At 33.2% G+C, this 26,632-nt stretch overlaps 2 protein-coding genes and 1 pseudogene across 13 annotated transcripts; 2 read left to right on the forward strand and 1 right to left on the reverse strand.

Annotated features, from left to right (window-relative positions):
• Positions 1–5,296: 5,296 nt before the first annotated feature.
• LOC120074406 lies at positions 5,297–8,943 on the forward strand. 9 transcript variants are annotated; one of them, XR_005480988.1, is made up of 7 exons: positions 5,297–5,508; positions 6,111–6,164; positions 6,940–7,043; positions 7,661–7,699; positions 8,280–8,483; positions 8,556–8,633; positions 8,732–8,943. XR_005480988.1 is itself a non-coding variant. In XM_039027522.1 (6 exons), the coding sequence occupies exons 1-5, from the start codon at positions 5,430–5,432 to the stop codon at positions 8,421–8,423; spliced, it is 420 nt and encodes a 139-aa protein (XP_038883450.1). In that variant the 5' UTR covers positions 5,298–5,429; the 3' UTR covers positions 8,424–8,466; positions 8,556–8,943. The 9 variants fall into 9 exon arrangements, 3 of the variants coding, with proteins under 3 accessions (XP_038883450.1, XP_038883449.1, XP_038883451.1); XR_005480989.1 differs by having other exon boundaries at positions 8,280–8,473; XR_005480987.1 differs by having other exon boundaries at positions 5,298–5,508; positions 8,280–8,466.
• A 1,929-nt stretch (positions 8,944–10,872) lies between these two features.
• LOC120073725 (general transcription and DNA repair factor IIH subunit TFB2) lies at positions 10,873–19,139 on the forward strand. 4 transcript variants are annotated; one of them, XM_039026532.1, is made up of 15 exons: positions 10,873–11,194; positions 11,506–11,673; positions 12,096–12,164; positions 12,469–12,562; positions 12,743–12,843; positions 12,926–12,971; positions 13,065–13,124; positions 13,385–13,453; positions 15,254–15,337; positions 15,456–15,539; positions 15,866–15,951; positions 17,091–17,181; positions 17,987–18,067; positions 18,243–18,317; positions 18,410–19,139. In XM_039026532.1, the coding sequence occupies exons 1-15, from the start codon at positions 11,082–11,084 to the stop codon at positions 18,542–18,544; spliced, it is 1,356 nt and encodes a 451-aa protein (XP_038882460.1). In that variant the 5' UTR covers positions 10,873–11,081; the 3' UTR covers positions 18,545–19,139. The 4 variants fall into 4 exon arrangements, with proteins under 4 accessions (XP_038882460.1, XP_038882461.1, XP_038882462.1 ...); XM_039026533.1 differs by lacking the exon at positions 10,873–11,194 and adding an exon at positions 11,867–11,959 and having other exon boundaries at positions 11,531–11,771; XM_039026534.1 differs by lacking the exon at positions 10,873–11,194 and adding an exon at positions 11,867–11,959 and having other exon boundaries at positions 11,534–11,673.
• Positions 19,140–20,506: 1,367 nt separating this feature from the next.
• Positions 20,507–26,632, reverse strand: part of LOC120073427 — a 45,461-nt pseudogene continuing 39,335 nt past the window's right edge.

Genomic DNA, 26,632 nt, shown 5'->3' on the forward strand with positions numbered 1-26,632 from the left:
TGTTTACCTATCAGCATTTGTTATGATGTTAAAGTGGCAGCTAGTACTAGTATAGTTTTTCTTTTTATATTCTACTAAGAATTATATTTTATGTCACTGAACGATATGGTTCTTTAAGTATGTGTCTTGTCTGATGCTCGTTGTCTATGTTTATCATGAAATCATTCAATTTATTGCGCTAGTTACTATCCTTATTGATAGTGTCCAATCCTGTAGACTAGAATTATCATATCTTAACTTCGATTAACTTTGATCTATCAGTGTCTCTGTGATTTCAAATCTGTGTGTGAATATTTTTTTCTGACCTTCCAATATGTGATATCAAACCCAAGGAGAGAAACAGATTTCATATAAAGGGCACAAAAAAAATGGGCATCGTGTCTTCCTTCACTTTTAATTAGATGTTTTACATTGTATAACCTGATATCGCTTTGATTCTTAATAAACATATAAAATCTGTAAGTAATGGTATATAAGTAGCAAATGCACAAATTATAATTTATGATTATGATCCATAATAATTTAGATTCTATTATTTACGTATATTTACATATAAATAAGTATTTACTAGATTTGAATTCTCACTTTCATAGAAACTCGTCAGAACTATCAGTTATTATTTCAGCGGATTGCCGGACTAAAGCTTCTCAGCCTAACAGTTTTAAGTTTGTCTTGCATCTATTAATATTTCGTTATAGCATAGTATTGTCAGTTATATTTACTAATAGTTCACTATTCAGTATTAGTATAATATAAATAATTCCTAATCACTATTATAAAATCTTTCCTCATGCACAATTATTGATATAATGAATATTATCAAATTATCTACAACATAAAAAACAACCATTAGTAAAGAACTATTGAGCGATACTAGAACAATACATGTGCAGAAATAGATGTTATTGAGACACTTTAAAATAAGGGATTTTATTATTAAATAATCCATTTCGATAAGGACTTTCAATATTAAAGTAGTAGAAAATACATACATAGTGATTTGACTTATAAATCTGAAATAGTATATGCAGCATGTGTCTCACTGTGATCAATATACAACATGTACTAATAAGAATTATTATTTTATTTTATAAATAATTAATAATAATAAATTAATAAAAAAATTATATTAATATAACGTGGGAATATGATCTTATTCTACTGTTATTCTCTTTATATTTTAATGAGTATTACAGGTTTCTTTGTAATGTAGTAAATGAGATGCTAATAACGATCTAGTACTACAATCGACGATAGTTTGTTATTATAATAACTAATTATAATTGCAATTTGCAAAGTTCCTTTTTAGTTCCTCTAGTGATACATTTACCATTCACATTGTCTTTTGTAGTGTAAATTGTTATAAACCTTCTTTATTCTTACTTTGCTATTGAGTCTAATCTTAAGAGTCGAAGATCGGTTCTTATAAATTTGTTAATTTAGGTTGATATTATTAAATAATTAGTAGCATGAGATATGAATATGTATTTGAAATTAAAAAATATTTATATCACTTAGAATCAAACTTGTAAACCTATCGACCATTATGCATAGCAGAGATAAACTACAAACATAACTGTTGTCTACTCAGCTGCTGAATAACGTTAGATGAGAGTTGTTTTTTTAGATGTTCGCAAAGAGCCAAACTATAGCTACAGATCACCCTATATGGAATATATTAGAAACTATTTTGAAAATATATCGATAAATAATAAATAGAATCCTAATATTTAATATTTTTTGCATATCGTTAAGTCATACATTATCACTACAGAATTTTTAATATGTGTAAAAATCATATAATTCGCATGCTAGATACTTACCGGTAATCATAAAAATTTTATAATTTTGTGTTTAACAAGAGAGAATTTACCGTTGTCGAGACTAAGATATTTGAAGTTTGAACATGACGAAATAATAAAATAGAAAAATAAAATGGTATCTGTGTAAAACATAGCACTTAGAGATTAAAAACGGAACGTTGGACACGTACCCATGATTCTCACAAAAAATATAATATTGATAAAGAATCATAAGAACCTCACCCCAAATAGACTCACACTATATATGTCTTACAACGAAGAAAGAATAAAATGCATCTCTGTCTACTATATAATAATCCTCACTCCCTACCCCAGAGTATGTTATAGTTATGTTCTTGAGTGACTAGAGTGGATCCTTCTAACCAGAGTGTCATCTGAATTAGCGTTTGAGAGGTTTCCGGTGGGTTGAGTGCAAATTTTTTATTTACTTCAATTAATATTTTTTTTAATCAAAATTAGCTTCTTCTAAGAGTCTATTTTCTATTTCTAAATTTACCAACTATTTTTCTTTTTATTACGTTCTGCATGATACTAGTTCTTATAAGAGCTTTAAAAAATGTATACTACATACTGTCTCGACAACTATACGGTTATAATTCTACTTCCTTGTCTTATGACTACAAATATATATAAAATTTTTTATGTATGATTGAACCACAGGTAAGCTACGTATTCGTAATGAGTCTGATTGCACAGATGTAACTCTACAATGTTAAGGTAAAAGTATGAGTGTGATCTCGACCTGACCCTCAATATAAATTTAGATTCTATAATTAAGGTATCTTTCGAAAACTAGTGATTTCCTATAAATATCATGCGATAACGTTAAGTCTACTACACATATATATAGAGTTAGCGGACATTAAAATGCTTCTCTAACTTAAAAATTTAGTTTAATATCTCATAATATGTGTACAATGCACATCATTGTATCAGGTCCGTAGGTATATATCCTAATGATACTCATTATTGCGTATTTTAATTTCAATAAAAATTTTCATGCACCAATTATATAAAAAGTTCAAATTAACAAATAAAACCATGACTAAACCACATATTTATGCTATTGGTTGATCCAACAATCTATGGACATCGAACGCGTTTATGATAATCAGCTAAACAATCATCGTAGTTAATACTATTAATAACTTAAGGACATTATTCAATAATAGAAAAAAAAACCAAAATGTTGAATATGCAATCTCACTTATTAGTCACTGCTCTATATTCCTCTAGTGTAATAACCATATTAAATTATTTAAAATATAAACATCTACATTAAATATTAATAATTATAAATTAAAAAAAAAAAAAACGGGGAAATGAACTTTTCATAAACGTAATGCATCCATTATGCAATATTACATTCTATTTATAATATATTAATATAATATAAAAAACCTAAATACCATATATAACTGGATTTTTAAATATTAATAATAAAATATTCATTTTTAGGATAATATTATTCTCTAATTATTTAATATATAAATGAGCTAGGCTCGGTAATGAGAATGAGATGCAATAAGAATGCAATCACATGTTTGTTTTTTTCTTTAATTGAAAGTCCTTATAATATATCCTTTTTAGTGTTAAACCCTTTCTTCCATGTTTGTCAACTAAGTCATGGTTTTTATTTGTTAATTTTGAACTTATAATAATTGTGCATGAAAATTTTATTGAAATTAAAAATACTAATATTGAATTTGTAATATCGAATTATGCATAGAAATAAATAAAACTATTTTTAGTGAGAAGTTTAGTCGCAACCAATATAGCTACGATCCATGATATTTAGAAACTTTTTGAAATACGTAAATAAAGAATCTAAATTATTTATGGTCATAATCAATATAATTGTGCATGCTAGATTACTTACCGTCGTAATCATAAAAATTTTATAATTTTGTTTAACAAGAAGAGAATTTACCGTTGTCGAGACTAAGATAATTTGAAGTTGAAACATGACGAAATAATAAAATAGAAAAATAAAATTTTAGCAATAGAAAAACTTAAAAATATTTATAAAAAATATAATTGAAAAAAAAAAACTCACCCCAAACTCAACAAGTGATGGTAACGATAAAGTAAAAAAGAAAAATATTAAAATAAATTGAGACAGATAATTAAAATAAACAAATAAAATGGTTACTAAATGCTTTTTTATTTTTATTTTTAAAAATTGAGTCTGTTTCATTCACATTTCCTAATGTGATTTGCATTTTTCTTAACTAAATTAAAAAAAAAAACCATTTGAAAGTTTTTTTTTTTTTAATTTTCAAAGGCATGGTTTTTTAAACTATTGGTGAAAAATAGATAACAAAATAATAAATTTGGAGGTGGATGTAGTCTAGGCTTAGTTTTAAAAAACAAAATAAATAACAAAATAGTTACCAAACAGAATCAAATTTGTGTGTTTGAAAACTAATTTTATAAATATAAACACTATTTGCATCTAGCTATGACTAAGGATATTGATATCGGTGTCAATATTGGCATTTCAATTTTGCGGATATATTGTTAGATATACAAATAAAATATCGATATTGACATGTATTTATGTAAATAAAGAAATTAAAAAGGTATATAATTTAATCGTCTTTAATCACAAATCAAGTTAGAGATATTATTGCTACTAGGATGTATGTTCATATAATACTTCTAGATGATATTTTTTTGTACTATCTATGGGTATTTACGAACGATATCAAATATATCGACATTCTCTCTTCCAATTTAAGGATCTATTGATATAATAACATATGTTTTAATGTTGCATATGATCTTTTGTTTTTGTTATATAATATATCGTGCATTCAAGTTTTCAAAAGTCACTTCAAGTTTCAGAAAAATATATTTGTCACTAAAAAAAGAAAAAAAAAAACAAAGACAAATAGAAAAATGATATCAAACGAAATAAATCTCTCATTCCAATTAATTTTAAGGGTAACCCTTTTTAATGAAAAAACTGTTGAAAATATTTTTAAATACAATAAAATATTACTGTCCATATAGATAATGATAGATATCTATCAGTATCTATCATAGATGTTTATCGTTGATAGACAATAACATTTCAATATATTTGCAAATAGATTGATTCATTTTGGTATATTTGATCAATCATAATTTCATCATTTATCACTCTCCTAAAACTTTCCTTTTACTACAACATCTAACCCAAGGAAAATACACACAAGATAAAAAAAAAAAATTACAGAATTAGTTATTCAACTTTAGAATTTGTGTATATTTAGTCAGAGACTTTTAAAATATTTAATAGATTTATCTACCTTTAATTTTGTATAGAAAAGTAATTGAATTTTCAAATCTATATTTAATAGGTTATGTCAACCATTAATCTCTTATATATAAATTTAAAGTTTAGCCCTAATCAAACTCTAAATTTAAATTTAGCATCTAGTAAATTTAATATAAAATTCGAAAATATAAACCTAAATTTGTAATTGTGTATTGAGAACAGAATAAGGAAAAGAATGCGAGCATTCGCATTTTCATTCTTTTTGGGCTCCTCAACACTTCAAACAGAGAAGAAGAAAACAATCGGCAGAGAGCGGTGAAGATTGGAAGGAGGCTGTGTATTATATGATGATACCGCAACAATGGGCGTCTCCTTGTGGAAACCAATGCACGCAGAAATACGCAGCCCTCACCCAGATTCCTTGTACATCCTCCTCCATCTTCCATTTTTACACCATTTTCTCTATTTTGCTATATTTGTTACGCAATTCTTCGGTTATTTCATTACCCATGTTCTAAGATGGTGCGATTTGCTTTGTTTGTTTAAGATACTTTCTTGATGTATAGCTAGAAACTCACGTCGTGTATGTCCGTTCTCTATAACTCGTCGAATGCAAATTATCATTGTGAAATGTTGAATTCCTCGTGTCTGATTACACATGATTTTGCCAGGAAAGAGTATTTTGATGAATCTGTTGATGGGAATGAACGCATTTGTTCTAGTAATTGACTGTCGGAGAATATACTTTAACCCTATGTTACTTATTGGGAATTTGAGGTTTGATGAATTGTATTTGTGATAATGGATTTGGGCGTCCCGTGAGGATATTCATCTATTTGACTTGGGCAGTGAATAGTGTTTACTTACGAACAAAGTTGTTTGTTTCACGTGGGATCCTTTGGAATCTGATAATAAGACGATGTCGTTATAATAGAAGTCTTATAATATTAGTTTCGTTTATACGAATTTGAGTAGTCTGATTATACTTTTTCCGCTTCTGCATAATCTCGATGGTTTCAATGTAGGGCGGGTATTTTGCAAAAAAGGGTGTGATGCAGATGGGGAGGCCTGGGAGGAATGTGAGTAGTATTTTTTTTTTTTTTTTTCTCTTCTTCTTTCATTCCTTCACTTCACTATATCCTATAAGTTTCATCTAGATGTAATTTTCCTGTTTTCTTACTTGCGAGTTAGAGCATACATTTCTTGTGGTTTTGTGTGATCTAATCTATTTTCTAGCAAGTGTACATGTCATAACTTTTTGTGTGTTCAATTGATTAGCTTGTTGAGGTTCATTGAAATTTTGGGGCAAAGGGTTAAGTTGGGTTGAATGCTACAACTTGCTGTAGATATTTTCAGCAACAATTGTTCTAGGCAGAAAACTACTGGTCTAACTAAAATTTTGTCTGCTTCCGCTTTGATTTTTTACTGTATTGAAACAATGGACACTATTGTGGAATGCCCCTCCAAACCCTCAAGCTTAGTTGGAGTGGTTAGTGCCGTTTTCTTTCAAATGGTACATTACCTGGTCTAGAAAGCTCTCTTGTCAAAATCCTGACTTGCACTGTTGGTTGGGTTAATATGAATTGTGGTAAATATTGGCATTTGGTGGAAAGTTCGCTGATTTTTCTGTTTGAGTGTGTTTTTGCTAGATTAATATCCGGTCATTGAGTTTATTATTTACCTTGATATATATTTTTAACTTTTACCAGTTATTAATATGTTTTTAGTGATTAGGAAATCCTTATAGGATAACTTGTTTGTTGGTGTATAATTTTAAGACCATGGAAATCTGTTACCTATCGACTTTTTTATGTTGTTTGTCAATATAAATTCTTGCTGTAATTGAGTCGCAAGGCTTGGAAGAATGCACTGAGATATGCTATAAGGATCCTGTATTTAAGGACCACCAGTGGAGTGCTTACATTGACCGATCTCCTGGGTCTGCCAGTTACTCAGAGGTACTTAATCGTCTTGTTGTTTTTTGCTGGCATTTTCTTTAACTCTGATGATTTCACCATACCTGAGGTTTAACCTTAAACTTCGCAAGTTCAACATCTCAGCAATCCACTTGTCTGTTAATCAACAAACCTGCTCTTTCCTCTTCCTCCTCCACCCCACTCTGACAGAAGTTATGTGAACTAGGAAGATTTTCAGTTAATTTATATGCAATGTTTAAAATGTCGATGTGCATGGAAATATTGAGGTCTTGATTTTACGGAAATTTCTATGGAAATATCGACAAAATTTCGTTTTTGATGAATATTTCTGAAAAATTTGTAAAATAACTCCAAAAATTAAATTTAAATTAGTAAATAAATATTTTATGATTTTTGAACAATTTAACCGGTCTATTATTTATATTAGTTATATGTTGTTATTTAATTATTATGTTTCATGATTTTTTTAATGATATAATGGAAATATCGATCCACTCCTCATGTCAATATCAAACTCACGGAAATGTGGAAATATCGACATGTTGACAAAAATTTAATACTATGTTTATATGTAGTATCTTTCTTTACAGACAATGTCTTTGTTATACTTTTGGATTTTGACTCTTTGATTCTCGCAGGAATGTTTCCATGCCTGTGTATCTGGTTGCGGCTTTAAGGTAAGTTTGATATTGTAGTTGGTGAAAAGTAATTGTGTGATGTTGTAGTCGGAAAACTCATTTTATATGCTTGGTAAAATGTCCTATCCCAAATATGATCTGCGGCTCAGTTTAAAAATCCTCTGGTATTAGATTGCTATGGGGATGAAGAACTCTTGCGTGTCGAAAACCACAATTGTATGTTTGATGAAAGTCGGCTGTCATGATTTAAAACCTTGAACTGAATCATGGACATGAAACTCTATGCACTCATTTCTCTGTTATTCCTACTTACAGTACTAGTGCCTTCTCTCTGCAACATGATTTTCTATCTGTATTCAGCCTATACATGCAGCAAGACATTGGCATTGTCGTTAAATGACGAATGGTTGAAAGTCGTGCTATCCTCCCTGTTCTTTTCTTTCAAACAGTTAAAATTAAGCATTACCTAGTTAAAATGCAGCAAACACATTCACTTTTCTGTTAATATCTTGCCATTATGATATTGTTTTACACTTTGCTTTGTATTTATATTCAACAACTACAATGTTCTTGATGTTGTAGTCTTAGTTGATCTGATGACATTTCTATTCTTGATCAGTTTGATGTCGAACCAGAGAAAGCTGACAAAATCCAACCAAACAGGCCTGCAAAGCCAGTGCCTGTTGTTTCAAAACCATCCCCACGACCTCCAATCGCTGAATCCATTGCCAAAAATGAAGATTTACCAAGCACTTCTGCATAGCAACATGATGCAGATAAACGAGGAAACCTGACGCAACAAAATTGTAGTCAGTCTGTTTAGGTTCTAGTTTTCTTTTAACTTCTTAACATTCCTCTGAAATCCTTCTAACCAGCAATCTCAATTCCAACGCAGGCTGACGTCTCCCATTGCTATGTTTTCCCGCACGTGGGCTTCCATATTCTGTTGGATTATATATTATGACAGTCACTTGTAAGTGCAGTCCTTCCTTGCCTGTGAAAGGACTTTGGTCTCTGACATAGATGTTTGTCCTGTATGCTGAGAGTTGCTAATTGTCTTCCTTGTTGTAGCTTCCATTGCTCTGGCTTCAAAAGTTGGAGAATTTTGTGAAACGATAATTTAATATAGGGAATTGGGGAATTGGGGACCGGTTGTTCTGCTGTAGCTTGCTTTTCTTCTGTGCATTTACACTGAGCTCGTAAAAGTATATTAGCAGGATTCATTTCATTAGGGATTTGAGAAATGTAGTTTTCATTTATATATATATATATATATTGAAATCGAGAGTTGGGTCTTTGGGAGATGTTTTCCGACTGCCAACCTCATGAAATGGCTGTTCAGATGATCTGTTTCTAAGTTATGGTGTTTCTCATTCCAAGAAATGTTATGTTATGGGTGAATTTACTGATAACGAGAGCAAGACCAATTTCTATGAGTTTTGTTGGATCTTTTAAAACAAAAAGAAAAAGCTTAGGGTATAATTTATAACGTTATGTTAGTAAGTTGTCTCCACGAGACATAATTTCTCATTACTTGCCCACATGGTCAAATCATTTAGTATCATCTAGATTGAGGTCCAAACACTTGGCCAATATGATTGTTGTAGATTGAGCTTTAACTTAATTGACATCTACTCATACGAGGTCAAAAGTTCACTCTCCCATTTTTTATTCGTTGTTTGAGGAAAAAAAAACTTTTTTCTGTATGTGATAAAAATTTCTAGTCTCAGTCAATTTTAAAATCTCTATTTAACCCTGATTTTCTTAAAAGCTAGTTAATATATATGTGTTAAAGTCTCATGTTTGGGCTTACCAAAAAAAAAAAAAGACCCTCGTTTTTTTAATAATAATAATAATAATAATAATAATAATAATAATAATAATAATAATATATGTGTATGCCATATACTTAGACTTTGTATTAAGTTTACATAGAATTTAGCGACTGGTAGGTTTTGATTTATTTAGTCAAACGAAAAAAAATGTTATCATTAATGGTTTTTAGTTCCTTATTTTTGTTTTGTTTTTGGTTTGTTGTGGTTTTTTTTTAATAAAAAAATTTCTCGTTTTAAGATATGTTTTCTATGGACGTGTATAATAGGCCCAAGGAAACCTTGAGGATCAATGTGCTCACAAATGGGAAGTCATGCCCTATAGTCTTCAATCATTTAGTTGAGCTTGCTCCCTTTCAACATTGTACATGCCCCAAACTATAGACTATAAATATAAACATTCTACCACCTCAAGAGTAAACAATATTATGAATATTTAACTTAACTAAACATTTCGTGTACTATTTAGATATTGGAGTGTATCTAATTTGATACTATACCGGTGTAGGTTTTTTTGCAGGTCAACTTGAGATCAAGTGCTTGAATCAAATATGGCACTCAACAAGGTTGGAGTGACCAGACGAGATTCATCAACTATATACAACATTGTTTCATAGATTTTTAAAGAGAACATAACATGGATAAAAGTATTGTTTTTTCTTTTATTTAATAAATGTATAAAAAAATTATATAGCATAATAAATGAAGACATTTTAACTTAAGAATCCTTTTATCAATCAAAATTTTGTTTTATTTTAGGTTTAAAGTATAATCGAGAAATAAGGAGTGTCCTACTTATACTAAATATTTTCATTTTTTAATAACAATAAAAAGTATTATATAATATTATTTTTGGTAAAATAATTCACACTTTTTTTAGCTCAACAATATATCGAATTAAGAGGTTCAAATGTTTTCTGATATATGCAAATATATCCCATAACCTTACCTATTTCAAACAAAAAGAAGTTTGATACTTCACTCATTTACTTGGCTCATAAATAAATGACTCATTAGTGAGTAAAAATACCATATCAAACTGTTGCTAAATATCTTATAAAAAGAAAATCGTTGCTAAATAATTTATGAAAAGCCAATGATAACCTAAAAAATGAGTGACTTATAATCAATTGAAAGAAGAATTGGACATTGCATGGTTTATTGTCCTTCATCATCATTCCGATTTGAGACTCAAAGCAGGCTGTTAATTAATTTAGAATAATACTGGTGCATCTATCTCTACGTTTCCTCTTTCATCTTTCATACTAAAAAAATGATTGAAATCTATAAAAAAATAAAAAGAATTTTTCACATAAAACATTATGATTTGATAACTTAGTGGATGCACAAAGATAAATATACCCGAACCGCTTGAATACTTTTCCATCAATTTATTGATTTTAGAGGATCCCAAAAACTTCACCATTGGCTATTAATGCTCATTGCAGCCCCGCTCTCGACCTGGAAGCTGCCATTCTTTGTAATACGTGATTCTGTGTATCCAACGCTTCAAGAATTCTCCTTTGCTTGCTCAAAGTTTTGTTGAACCCTAACGGACTCGCTACAGGAAGGAGGAAAGCTAATCCAAAATGCCTCAAGTAAAGATCATAGCGAAGAATTTTATGGACATGGTGGCCTCCTTGCCCCCCATGAAGCTTGATCAACTCTATGAGAATGCATTCATCTGCGAAGCCATTCTCAGGTTCTTGCTTACGATTCTAAATGCTTTAATTGTTTCGGCTCGTATTTATAATTGAATCCACTAAAACCTCGAGTTTGTATGTAAGCATGTTGGTCATTGAAGCTGAATCTTTTTTTTAATCGAATGAAATGTTCTAAATTTCAATGTTTTTTAATTTTTTTTTCCTTCTTTTTTCTCCCTTCTCGTTCTTTGAGTTAGAGAACTGTGGCCAAGGTTAGGTATTTGCAAGTGAATTTAACTTAAAAGTAGCTACTTAATCCTAGTTTCGGAGGTTCTCATTTATAAGAGTGCCAATCATCTTTTGTAATCAGGTCACTTCCACCACTCGCTAAGAAGTTTGTTTTACAAATGTTATACATTGATGCTCCAGTTTCAGCCAAGTCCATGGAGGAGTGGGTGCTCCCAGATGGAGTCTCGAAGTATAAGGTTGCTGTTGATCGATTGATTCAATTGAGAGTATTTATTGAGACTGCGGATAGGTGTTTATTCTCTTTAAGAATTTGATATTCTTTCATAATTCTTTTCAAATGCATTGTTAGTTATAGATCCAAGAAAGCTGACATTCAAGGGTTCAAGAGTAAGGCCAAGTTTGTGGACTGTTTTTTTTTTTTTTTTTTTATTATTATTATTTCTTTTATCTTCATCTCTCTCGTCAATATTTCTTTCTAACAGTTGATAGATGGCCTGCATGTTCATATCATGATATTATCAGAACTGAGAGGTTCCTGCAAGGAGAACTTTAATTATGAACTCGTGGTGCAATATGTAAATGCTTTTGCATTATTTCTGTTTTGATCTCACTAAAATTGTTTATAATTCTATCAGCAGTTTTGCATGGTTTGTAGTCCTCAACCCAATCCTATATTGTAATCTTTTCTATGAATCCTTATTTTATTGATAGGAAAAGAGAAACAACCTACAGGCTAAATCCAATGTTCCAAGCAAACCTCCAAAAGCTTTTAATACATGGGTAAGTTTTCTCTCACTTGGCTTAATGAATGCATCTCTAAACCAGATATGCAAGGAGGGATACGTTATTTGTCTCATTTCCTTTCTTTTCAGTTCAGCACAAACATTCTGATGCATGGATCTTTCTTAATATCTGCATATTTTCTTTTTACTTGCTCCCTTATTTGCATTCATTAAATTCAAGTATATGATTACTCATCTTCTATACGAAGAAGCCGATCCTGGAGTTTAGACTCCTTGATTTTAACATTTAAAAGTGTTTTACTCTTGGTTTAAAAAATGAGAATGAATTTACGATCTTGCAGTGAAGTTCTAGCCAGAGAACCAATGCCTGCTAATATAACCGTGAGGCTTCCAAGTTTAGAAGAACTTAAGGCTTATGCTCTGGATCAGTGGGAGGTTGGACAGTTAACAAAATAATTTTAATCATCTGTTTTTTGATTGCATCCTTTCTAGTTTATTCTTCGGCTAGTATTGATTCCATCCTTTTGGACTCGATCCTAGGCAACCAGTCTTCTAAGTTGCCTACTCTACAAGTTTTGATTGATATTCTTCTGACCTGTTATTGTGTCAGTTCAGTGCTTCTTGCTGCAATTGATAAACTCCGGCCAAGCAGAGAAGCCATCAAATATTAGTTCTTCTGTGATGAAAGTTTTCCAGAAAGGCCTTTTAAGTCAGAGGTTAAAATCTTGTTCAATGTACACTCGTTTATATATAGTGCTCACTTCTTATATCTGATAAAATGTTACATGTGGTATCCAGGGATAAAGAAGCTCCACGATTAACTGAGAGTGGTTTCCAGTTCTTGGTATGAATCACATGAACCATAGACCTCTTGAAATCCCCATTAATCTGTCTCATCTGTCTCACCAGGGATTCTTGTGATAAATGTAAACTTCAGTTGATGGAAACAAATGCACAACTTTGGTATATCATCAGAGAATATATATCTAACGCTGAGGTTTGTGTTTTCCATTTTTATTGTCATATCCTATTGCATTCCTCTTAGGAAAAGCTATATCTATTCTATTTCTGTCTTTAATTTTCAATTCGAATCTGAATGATGGACTGCTGTTACTCCTAACGAAAAGCAACTATTGTTAATTTTAGACCATTCTCCTTAGACTCATTGGACTGTGTAATTTTATTATTTATTTTCTTATAATAAGTGACAACTCACAGTCCTCTATTCTAAATGCATGCTTAATCAATATGGTGCAGGAACGAGGTGTGGATCCTGCAGATTTGATTTCTTTTCTTCTAGAGCTCAGTTTTCACGTGACAGGAGAGGTTTAAATTCCTTGATTATCTTTTACATCTTTATCTTTTATTGTCGTGTTCTTCTTTTATCTCATCGTAGAACTCTCTTTTAAAAGTCTTGTTGCTTCATATCATTTTAATACCAAACTACTTTGAGTTGGTTCAGGAGTAAATATTTTTCTTAACACAGATTAATTATGTTTAGTTTGTTATACTTTGCACTAATCCCTAATTTACCTTAGCTTGTTTATGGTCAGGTTGAATTTGGTTGGAATTTTATCCATATTCTTTTTCGTTTATATAATCATATAATGTCTGTCACTCTTCTGGTGACAGAGTTTGTGTGATCTAGAAAATAAACAACGGGCTTTAGTTCTGTTTCCCTCTATCATAAGAGTGAATAATTGGGGAGAATAAAATACAAGTTGGCATCAACCCAATAAAGAACAACTGGGATTACAACAGATTCCTCCAATTGACATTGTCATACAAGAATATTAAATGCATTGAGTTTGATCGTCTTACAAAATCATCTTTCCCTCTAAACTTGTCCCGAAGATGTCTAGAGTTTCTTTCATCAACACTTGCTGCATTGTGGTCAAGTTTCCATATTTCCTGTGCATGTGGCACAAGGAGAGACAGATCATATGGGGTTTCCGTTGAGTAAGTTTGGCCTATATTGATCCTCCTCATAACAAGATGCAAAATGAGAAGTATAATTTTCTTTGGGTTTCCATGCCTCTACTTCAGGTATCCTTAAACAAGTTGCTACTCTATTAGATAAGAACGGTTATCATTTGAAGTCTAGAGTTTGTCCAATTTCCATCTCAATCTGTCAGGTTGCCACTTTGGACTATGGTTTTATTTCAATCTTTTAGTTTCTCTGATTTCGGCAATCAGCTAACTCTTCATTTTTAGAACTGGGCAATTGAATTCTGTAGAAAACTAGCTTCAGAGGAATATTGGAAGCCTACGAACTTTTATGAAGGAGAAACTCCTAATTCTTTTTGCACCATACCACAAACTTCCAAGGTTTGCTGCTTCTCATTTTCCTATGGGGAACAAGTAGATGTAAATCAATTGTCTCTATCAGTGCCATTTAGACGCAAGTGCTAAATTTCTCTCCTTCAGATTGCCTTATCCAAATCCACGCTCTTTTGGTAGTTAGACACCCTCCTCCAATCAGCTAGATGGCTGGCATTGTCAATACCCTCTCTGGCCCATACGAGGTTTCTCAGCATACTCTCCAAAAGCTTAGCCACTTGGATTTTCAATAGATACATCAAATAAATAGGCATACTTTTGTAAATTGCACTAAAGTGGGTCTTTCCCCATCAGACAAAAAGGCACTTACACATTTCTTCTTTCATTCTCACTGCTGCCTTCTTAAGCCGAAAGATAGCCGAGGTGAAACCTCTGGAACTGATTTTGCTTCTGTTCCCATAGGTCTAAGTGGGTATTAACCTGTTTACAAATTCTCCCCTTTGAAACTTCAGTGAGAAAAAACAAACAAACAAACTAGTATGCTACAATCCATTCAACCTTTAGGCACATACCCTAAATGTGATTCTCCCTTCCCCCACTGGCAAGTTTTGGATATTCCATTGTGGACCTTTTATACTCTGATTTTGAGAGAGCCATATTACCTCAACAATCTAACTTCAAAACCTTCTTCATTCCTCTCTTCCGTCTCTTAATCAATAACAGCTGCACACTGATCCTCTGATAACTTTAATAAATACTAATAATCCATATTACTAAATTTTGTAAAACTAATCTGTATACTATTTACTTGTCCAATTACCAACTTGTGTCTTCTTTGTTTTGTAGGCTTATGATATTGATACACTGACAGATGAACAGAGGTATGCTATCAAGGACCTTGCTGATCTGGGACTAGTTAAGCTTCAGCAGGTTTTTGGCTAGCCTCTTCTGCTTTTTAAGTTGAACATGACCTTTACTCAAATTTTTACTTTATTTTAACCTCGTCTTTTTCTTTTTCTGTTGTGCCATTTGCTGTTAATTTGTCCAGGGTAGAAAAGACAGTTGGTTCATACCTACTAAATTAGCCACAAATCTTTCAATGAGTTTGGCAGATTCTTCTTCAAGGAAACAGGTGAGTATTTCTGAATGTGAATTATCTAAATTTGATATATTTCTCTTAAGTTTCATTTTCTTTACAGTTACTAAGCTTTTTAGGGGTATTTGACTCAAGAAGTTGGAGTTGGGTGGGTGTTTGATTTAAAGAGTTTGTGGGTACGAAGACTAAAAAGATCAATTTCATACTTTATTAACTCCTTATGCTGTTATATATATATATATAACTCCTTACACTGTGGCCCCACAACTTCACAACTCCTCAGATTTCACGACTCTACTCCTTGCCCCAAGGCTCTATGAAATTGTTTGTTCTTCCTAATTTTCTTCTCGTTGTATGCCCAGGGATTTGTTGTCGTGGAGACAAATTTCAGGATGTATGCTTATTCTTCTTCCAAACTACATTGTGAAATATTACGTCTCTTTTCGAGGTACATGTCATCAATTAATGTTATATTACATTATATAAACGATGATCAAGTTAGTTTTAACCATAACGGGTTGACCTACTAGGTCACTAAGGTTCCATGTAAATGAGACATGCTTTATAAGGAAAATTTATATAGGCCACTTACACACGATTTGCATCTAATGAGTTACTTTGATAACCTAATGTAGTAGGGACCATAGGGTTAGGTAGTTGTTCTGTGAGAATAGACGAGGATATACAAGCTGGCACAAATACTGAAGGATATATAAGCTGGTTCGAAAATAACTTTACAGGATTGACTGGCTACTGGATACAGTTAATATTTTCAGCGTACCTTTTCTTCTTCTTTTATTATATTTGAATTCTCACCCCTGATAGATCCCTCTTGAAACTTCACATATGTTATGAGAAAGAAAGAGGGGCAAGCAGTGGGATAACTTAGTCATTAGCCCTGTGTGAGGTACTTAGATAGGATATCAGTATAGTATTAGTAAGGGGTATAATGGTAATTAGATAGGAAGTTAGTGACTGAATATGGTTATAAATAGAAGGATGGGGAGTGAAAGAAGGTAGGTAATAGTTGAATGGTTTAGGGCTTGATTTAGTAGTATGCTCAAGAGGTTGGTTCCCAAGTACCTTGAACATGGTATCTTGTAGCATTTCCTTTATATTTCAATATATTCCAAATTGAGATTCCTGTTAGGAAGTATCCTAACACGTTGCTTCTTGCGAGTGCAAGCAACTAGTGATGGATTCTGTAAGGTCAATAGGGCCAATTAATCATTGGAATACTGTTACATAATTTGTTAATGATAATTCAATGGTTATAGTGTTATACCTGTGTAAATTAGAAATGCTGCTGCCTTTTTTATCTACATATAATTCTCTCACTTTTGTGTCAAATTCTTACTACAGATTCATTTCATTATTAGAAGGTCCGTTTTTTAATTGTATTCTCACCAGAAGCACTTGGAATAGTTGATTAAATAGGGATATGATTCAAGTTCAACATTCTACATTTTACCTACTGCGTGAGGAACACAGTTATTACCTTTTCTGTAATGCAGCAATCTAATCACATATATCAACTTTCTACTTGGTTCAAGAATTGTAAAATAAGACGAAGTTGTCCTTCTGCAGGATCGAGTATCAACTTCCAAATCTTATAGTTGGAGCAATAACGAAAGAAAGCTTGTATAATGCTTTTAAGAATGGGATTACGGCAGAGCAGGCAAGTTTTCTACTTGTTCACCCTGACACATGTTACTCTTAGTCTTATGAAGCATGGGATTAGATACCATTATATTATGTTCAAATTGCCAATGGAATGCAGTAGACCAGTTCTTCTTTGGGCTTCATTTAATTCAGAACATTTTGGGTTCGTAGAACTGTTAATTCTTGCTAGTGGTGGAAATGAAATACTTGGAGAATTCTCTCCAATTCTAAATATTATTGCGTACAATTAGCATGAAAAATATTGAGGCTTGGACCACCAAGGGGGTTATTCCTAGTTAGTAGGGATCAAGTGCCAAACCCGTTGTTATCGGCCAGCCACGAAGGAACTTCAACTAGCATTGGCTCCTAATGCACAAGAAACAATATTTCTATTTTCCTTATGTGCATCAATCTAAATTCTCTCATAAACTTAATGCAAACTTCGAATATTTTTTAACTAAAAAAATATGAGCAAAATAATCCTTTGGTCTCTGAAACATTGAAAGACTGAGTGTAGTGTTTGTTTAGTCTCTGAAGTTCTAAAATGAACATTTTAGTGTCTCCGATTTGATAAATGGTTCTAAATGTTCCTTGGACTGTTAGTTGACTATCTGAGAATGATGTGGATATTAAGTTGTTGACGGTGTATGGATGCATGAGCAAGAGATACTAAGCCACCTCACAAATAAATTTAATATTAAATTAAAACAGTTGTGTACTCATCAATACACAGGCATTCAATTACATTGAATGCATTACTACACTTTTCTATGCTGGTTTTCTCATTTCAAATTGCTTGATATCTGACTATTTTCTTGCAGATAGTTACTTTTCTACAGCAGAATGCACATCCTCGTGTTGCAGAGAGAATACCATCAGTCCCTGAAAATGTCACAGATCAGGTTAGGTTTGCTTTAGTAAATTCCTTGATGTTTGTCAAGCCAATGGTTTCTTATCTACAAATCAACCCGTGCTTGTCATGGAAATAAAAAATGTCCATATATGTTCTCATCGTACAATTTTATCAAATCTTTGTCCTGTTCCTGATCATTTCCGTTGCTCTTTATTCCATGACAGATTAGGTTATGGGAATCAGATCTTAATAGGGTTGATATTACTCCCGCACATTTTTACGACGAATTTCCTTCCAGGGTATGAATTTCAAATGTTGCTTCTTAACTTCGAATATTACTCTTACATTCCCCTAAAAAACGACTTAAGAAGAAATTTCTTTGGCATTCCAGGAAGTTTTTGAGGCTGCGTGCGACTATGCACGGGAATGGAATGGGTTGCTATGGGAGGATTTGAAAAACATGCGACTGGTAGTGAAGGCAGACATACACACGCATATGCGGGAACATCTTCGGCGTCAAAAGTAGACCGTGAAGAGATGATACAATACAGCTGCCAAGATCTGTTTATAACCATGGCCTCTGGTACTTCAGATTTTGTTGCTTCATCAATGGCATGGGCTAAAATATTTACTTCGTTAATGAGAAGGGTGAAGAACGCATTGAGTTTTTTGTGGGACTGGGAGGAAAAAATATTGTGCCAATGACAATGGTTTTGTTACCGAGTACAATTCAAAGTCAGCTTCCCTTCATGGATTATACGATACGGAAGTTTTGTTAGTTTGATTTTCCTTTGTTGATCAATTTCTAGCTACAGCTCTGTGGTTCAAATGGCATACGGAGGTATGTGGTTCGAATCCTCTTCGAGTCCTGGCATACGGAGGTATGTGGTCGAATCCTCTTCTCCTATTGGACTCGAAGAACAAAGAAAAAGGACTTCTGGCTACAACTTCATTCTGGCATTTGTTTTACATCTGGGACTTAATTGTTGATGTTAGGAGGGAAAAAAAAAAGATGTCAGATGCTTCAAAAAATAATGAAATATGTGTAATGTAGGGGGACTTTTAAAGGATCGCCGTTAGTATTCTAACTATTAATAGAAAATTTAGGTCTCATTTTATAATCATTTTGACTTCGTTTAGTAACTATTTGATTTTTTGTTTTTATTTTTGCAAATCAAGTCTATTTCATCTATATTTCTTACAATAATTTGCATATTTTTCAAGTACAATAGATGAATTCTTAATCAAATTTCAAAAACAATTTTTTGAAAGTTACTTTTTTTTTTTTTTTAGTTTTTAAAATTTAGCTTGGTTTTTTAAATTATTGGTGAAAAATAGATAACAAAGGAAGAAATTTGAAGGTGGAAGTAGTGTCTATAGACTTAATTTTAAAAAAACAAAATGGTTATCAAACAAGATTTTTATTTTTGAAAATTAAGTATATTCCTTCAGTTTTACAATAATTTGCATCTTTCCTAAGTATAAGAAATGGATTCTTAGTCAAATTCTAAAAACAAAAACAAATTTTTAAAAATGACATTTTTTAATTTTCAAAATTTGGCTTGGTTTTTTAAAATATGGGTGTGAAAAGTAGATAAAAAAATAAGAAATTTAGTGGTGGAAAGAGTGTTTATAAATTTAATTTTAAAAAATTAAAAACAAAAATAAAAAATTAAATAGTTACCAAATGAAGTCATAGTAATTCATAGAGTTATTTGAACTATAAAAACAAGTATTTTATATATTTGAAATAACTTTATAATTTTGCTCGTAATGTTCTATACCGAAGATAAGAAATTTAGATTTGTCATCTAGCAGTTTTGGCAATCTTTAGTGACTTGGTCACAACACCTTTTGCAACACAAGTGGTTTTAGGATGTCCTTACTCATGATCGACATGGAATTGTTCAATCTCGATATACCTCATTATGAGGTATATATATAAATATATAATGACTATATATATTTTAGGAAAATTGTTTCAAATAGCCATCTTTTTGGAATGTCATTTGTGAAATAGCTACACATTCAAGTTACGTTACATAAATGGCCATTTTAAGAATNGGAATGTCATTTGTGAAATAGCTACACATTCAAGTTACGTTACATAAATGGCCATTTTAAGAATGTCCTCAGCCACACGTCGGGGAATGGGGACCTTTAGTGTGTAAGACTAACGTGATAACCACTACACCACAGCAACTTAATACACAGAATAACGCTACCCATAAGTTTAAAATTAGTTTCTTAATTTTTTCATCCGAATTTGATCCTTCCGTTAAAGATAACATTAAAATTGTTGCTGCGCAGGATTGAACTGGGGACCCTTTAGTGTGTAAGACTTACGTGACAACCACGACACTAGAGCAACATGTACAAAAGATCCAATACCCACATCAACCAAAGTTGTTTCAATATACAAACACGAGCATTGGAAAATTGCAATCACCAATCTAGTGAGTAATTACCCGTGAAGGAAAAATAACAACTATTCAGCTTTCTTTGCTTTTCTCTTCATACGACTAAAAGGGCCAATTGTACTATCCATAATATGCATATAAATGACTTGGCTCCATAACTTGTACGATTCGAAACCATTATAATACTCTGGTGCAATTTCCTTTACCTTGTAAAGCTTGTTTCCAGGAATTCTTGGGAAATCATGGTGCTCATTGTGGTAACCAACGCTCCATGTAAGAAGATTGAGCGGGCGTAGTATGAATGCGTCTCCTGTTCGAGTTCAAATACATAATGTTCTGAAATGAAGTGACCAGCCATTGGATGCATACCTCCTCCAACAAATGTGGAAAGGATCAGATACCAAAGGAAAACTATTGCCACATCAAGAGCTATTTGGATGGTGAAGTTTATGAACTCCCAGTAGCCTGGAGGCTTTGGTTTGAGAAACAAAGGCTGGAAAGCATAGAAGAAGAGTTGGAAAATGACCCATATGACTTTTGAGAACAAATTTGTGACTACATTGGCTTTGGTTTGATCGGAACATCCATATCAATAGCATCGACGCCTTGGAAACGACGGTGTTCGAGATGATACTTTTGGAATGTGACTGACATGGAAACACCAATGAGAAGATTGGCAAATATCCCAAGCCAATGGTTGTATGAAGGATTTGAGAAGACAAGGTTGTGGCTAAGCTCATGGATAGCTAAAAAGAGGTTATGGTTAAAAAAAAGAGCCAAAGAAGTATGCAATTCCAAGAATTTTCAGCCAGCTTGGGCTTTATAGAGTCGTGGCGGTCCATAACTGAAGCACAACTGTTAAAGCATAAATATGTTTAGTCTTATTGTCAAGTCAACTTTCTTCCTTACTTGTCAACTTTATTTACTTTAGTTGATGCCTTCAGTTCTATCTTAACTTCATTTGCTTTAGGTTTGACTTATTTTATCAAGTACAATACTTAAGTTGAGGTTTATTTCTTTATTCTTACTCTTTCACCAACTCTCCTGTTTTTGTGTAAACGTGGAAGAGACTTTGAGCTTAACTTTAGGTTGTAATATTCTCCCCTCCTCTCTATAAAAAGGAGGGACAACCAATGCATAAAGCAAGATCTTTTATCTTAAAAAATCAGCTTTCTCACTTTAAAGAAACTCTCTAGAATTAAACTTGGTATCAGAGTTACTCATGACTTACATCGATTTCGATCATTCTCCTAATTCACTAAGAGATAAACCCAACTCCCCAATGACATCCAAGAAGGCTAAACCAAACAAGAATGTCGCTAATAAAAACATTCAGTACCAAGTCCGAGGTACCTGCTCGGTCGGAAACCCCAGCTTCACGAACTTGCTAAATCAAGTCACCTCGATCAAATTAGAGAGAGGTAACTTTCTACTTTGGCAAAATATTGTGCTTTCCATATTGAAAAGTTATAAACTTGAAGGACATCTGACTGGAATGACCCATGCTCCCGTACTATTATCATTCCACCATGTGATGATGAACCAAAAGAGCCATGCTTCCAAATCCGGAGTATGACATCTGGCTTGTTGCAGACCAATTATTGGTTGGATGACTCTAGAATTCAATGACGCCGAGGTTGCTGCACAAGTTATGGGACATGATGAAACTAAGAAACTATGGGAATCAATTTAGGACTACTTCGGAGTCCAATCCAGATCTCAGGAAGATCACAATCATCAGATGTTGCAAGAAACACGAGTGACTACCTCTCTACTAGGAAAACATATTTTGATAATCTTCAACTATTATATGGATATGAGAAGTTTTATTTCTTATTGTTGCTGGACTTGATAACGAATATACTCCAATTTTCTGTGTAATAAGAAGCCAAGATTTGCCTTGGAGCAAAATACAATACGGATTATTGTCCTTTGAATGGTGTTATGGACATCTTCAAACTTGTAAGGAGTCTGTTTCAGTTAATCTTGTGCAAGCTGAGAAAAACAAGCCCAAGAAATCTTCATCGAGTCAACTCAATTGACCACCACCAAATCAACCAAATCGAGGAAAAAGGAATAGAGGACGCAGAAGGTACAATTCTTACCCTTCAAACAATCGCCCCACATGTCAGATATGTGGGAAGCTTGGTCACACAACTATTATTTTCTATCATCGCTATGATAAAAGAGACAAACAATTTGTTAAAAGAAATACCTTGAACAATATAATAATGATACCTCTGTATCTTCTAAACCTGCTTCTTTTCTTACCTATCCTAAAATTCTCTAAGATTCAGCTTGGTATTTGGATAGTGGAGCCACCAACCACATCACTTTTGACCTAAACAACCTCAACATTCAAGGTGAATACAGAGGTATAAAGAAAGTTATTGTTGGAAATGGTTCTAAATTATTTGTTACTTATATAGAAAATGTTTCTCCTACGTCCAAACAAGGTACTATAACTCTAAAGAATGTGCTTTATGTTCCTGGCATAAAAAAGAACTTGATAAGTGTTTCTCAGCTCACCAAAGAAAATTTTGTAGTTGTTGAGATTGCTGCTTTGTCCTGTTTTGTTAAGGAAATGAAGGCCACGACAGTGGTCCTGGAAGGAACACTTGAGAACAGTCTGTACTGGATGCTAGGAATTTTGGAGGGCCTTAAACCTCTCTCTCAAGAATAAAGAAGCTTTGATGTTCAACATAGGAGCAACCCCTTCTATAAAGAACAAGGATTTTAATGCCATAAGAACCTCAACACCATTCGTTAGTTGTTGTGAAACCCAGATTTCAATTTTCCTACTTAAGCATGTAATTAAGGGAATTAACTAAGTATAAGTTAAATCTCATGTTAAAGAAAGGAAAATTCTAAGTATTGGAATAGATTTTCTTTGAGTAGCTTTTAGTTGAGCCTTAACTAGTGAAATTTAGCTAAGTGTGAAGTAAAAAAGAAACCATGTGTTTGGTGTTAGGAAACATTAATGCATGAGGCTCTAAGGAGGCTAAGTTTGTAGGGTTTAAAATAAATTAAGCCTTGAAGCCAAGGACAACCATGCGTTGAGTTTATGAAGTTTGCCCAATCGTTGGCATGACAAGGGACGAATGTTAGCCGAAGCATTGGCAAGAGGCATTTCTCAAAGGTTACTCATGCGTTAGGATGATGAGAGGATGCGTGAGCGAGTGCTACACGATGAGCGACAATGAAAGCTATGCGCTAGATGATAAACGACAGCGAGAGATCACTAAACAATGGAGCTATGCGATAGGGCATACGAGTTATGCGATGGGCACAGGTGTTAGGCGATGAGCGACAACGAGAGGGCTGGATGATGAATGACAACGAGAGGGCTGGATGATAAGCGACAACGAGAGATTTAGCTAGACGATGGAGCTATGTGATGAGTGCAAGAGTTACACGATGAACTAGACGATGGGCCAAGTGTTTATGCGTTGTTGAGGCTTGCGTTACATAAGGCTGATGGATTCACCTAGACAAATGGCTATACCGAGAAGAGGTTGAGCTTGAATTAGTAGGAGGTGGACAGATAGAATTTCATGCAAGGAAGACTTATGCATGAGGAAGATAGCTCAAACTTCATGCAAGTAGGTGAGTGGCATGGAAGTATGTGAATGGCATAGAAGTAGGTGGGGGCAAAAGCTGTGAACATGGTAGTGTTGTGAACTTGGAAGAACTCCAAGTTGGTTTAGGGAAGTGAAAAATGAACTAAAGTATCAAGGATATGAGGAGTAGGGGCTTAACCTTTGATAAGACATTTCAAGTGGAACATATTTTGGGAGAAGAAGGCTTAGACACATACTAGGGTAGGATTGGACATGATGGGCACATACCAAGGGGTTTTGGACGCATGTGAGGTATTATTAGGAGATATTTAGGATTAAATGGAAACGTGAGGAAAGAATTAGTTTAGTATTGGAAGACCATGCGTTGAACTATGCACCACCAAGGGAGGAAGTTAGGCTTAAACCCATAAGGGAAGATTGGTGGGCGCATAGGGAATTCAAGGAAGAGAAGTTGGTTAAGCGTGAGACTACTTAGGACGCTACATGAGAAGGAAACTCTAAAGGATGTAGTGTTGGATGCATCGACGTAGTGTTGGATGCATAAAAGGCCATATGGGTGCATAGATGGGCACATGCTTGGACGAAAGTAAGGCAAGAAGGACACATGGATATGCCTTTGAGTGTGAAAGGAAGTTATGCTTTGAGAAGAAGATAGAAACCAAGGAAAAAGGAAACAAAAAGGAAAGTCAGATGCATGAGGCTAAGGTTTGGGCGCGTAAGGGACCTTGAGGATTCCATTTTGGTTTGATGTGAAGCAAGAGAGAAGCATAAGACAAACCCTTCAAAAAAATATATACCAAGGTTGTCATACCCCCTCCCAGATTTCTTATTTAACTAGAGAGGAGATATGAAGACAACATATTCCAACCCTCTTATGACATCTTCTGCCAACTGAATCTGTAAAACATCATAATTGTTAAAGAACTCAACATAACTTATCATCGCATTATATTATTTCTGTAGGAGTATATCAGCATACAACGGAAGCAACAAGGATCAATAAGCATTCTAATTCATTAATTTTGGCTATAACTAAAGCATGCTCATACAATAATAAGAGGGTTTCAAACAATACCTTTGTAGAGCCTTTAGAATCTCGATTTTCAGCTGCAAAACTTCTTCAAATCTTGTTGTGAACCACCTTAAGATCTTCCCCACTATTCTCTTGGAGCTTTAGATTGAGTTGTAGGACTCAAGATAAGCTTGAATGAAGGAAACTTGGAGAAGAACTCACTGCATCATCTACTTGAAGAACACCTTTCTTCAACTCGAATTTTTTAGCAAAAACTCAAATGATGCATGCTTCAATTCCACTTCCATCTTCTCTATTTATTGCAGGACATTCATGTAAAGAAGATGGTTGCATGAGATGCAACTCATGCTTGGATTATTGAAGCTAGAGCAAGTGGGTTTTGAGTGAGCTTCTTGGTTAGGTGAGTGGAGGGAACTAACATTTCCCAAAATTTGTGTTTTTAAAACTTATAATTTCAAATTGATTTCTAAAACCAATTTGATTTCAAAAATTGAAAATATTATTAATTAATTTTCTGATTAATAATAAATAAATAAATAAATAATTTAATTAATTCTAATTAATTTAATATCAAATATTAAATTAATTTTATGCAAATTTCACCTTCATGAATTTAATATTTAAATATTAATTAATTCTCCAATTCTATTTAACTCTAATTTGAACGTTTCAAATTAACTTATCACGCTACTCTAAAGCTAATCCATTTATGAGCTAGTAGAGGGATCTCGCGGACCTACAAACCATGGGCTCCAACGATCCAAGATTAATTGGCTAAACTCTTTGCACCAAATTAACCCTTATTCGTTAACTAATGGGTCACTCCATTAAAGCCTAAAGTTGCACTCCCCTCACTGTAGATATATTATGTCCACTTGATATAACCATGATTAGTAAGTTAACCCTTCACAGGTTATTCGTAATAACGGCTGGGTTAAATGTTTGTTTTACCCTCGAGATTACCTCTTGTTCCTTAAGTCCCATTGATCCTCTAATGAACAATTGATTTGTGATCCAATCAACAAACCGAATCCTTCTCAGGCCAATGAGAGGGTGGGACCCCTTGTTCAAGACCCAGAGTCAACACTTAAGGGAGCAACCTCTCTACTATCCCTGAAAGTGGGTAGGAGTGAATTCCATCTTGCACCCTATGTCCCCAGCTAACTACATGGTTTTACCTTTGACATGGAGGTTTATTGAGTTGGCGCTGTTGAGCCAACTCTCACTACAAATCTAAGGATAATCCCGAATTAACAGGAGTTCATAGTTAGCTCAAGATTAAGGTCAAGTTACCTAGGTCATCACTTTGAAATAGTAAGTCATAAACAGTAAACAACGTTATAAAATAAGAATGATTGATTTCGTGGTCCGCTCTTGTACAAACGTATTGCACAAGACGACCCCACTCTTCATGACATAACATGTATGAATTAGGATCATATCGTATGTAGTACTTTACAACTCCTTGTAACAAATACAGAGTGGGCCGCATCCGATAGTGTTATCAGAATAAGGCACCCAATCTTGTTCATATACTATAGATTATTTTGACTATATACTTGAACCTGATCCACTTTTAT

This window comes from Benincasa hispida, chromosome 3 (genome assembly GCF_009727055.1).
Source record: "Benincasa hispida cultivar B227 chromosome 3, ASM972705v1, whole genome shotgun sequence".
Taxonomy (NCBI): domain Eukaryota; kingdom Viridiplantae; phylum Streptophyta; class Magnoliopsida; order Cucurbitales; family Cucurbitaceae; genus Benincasa; species Benincasa hispida.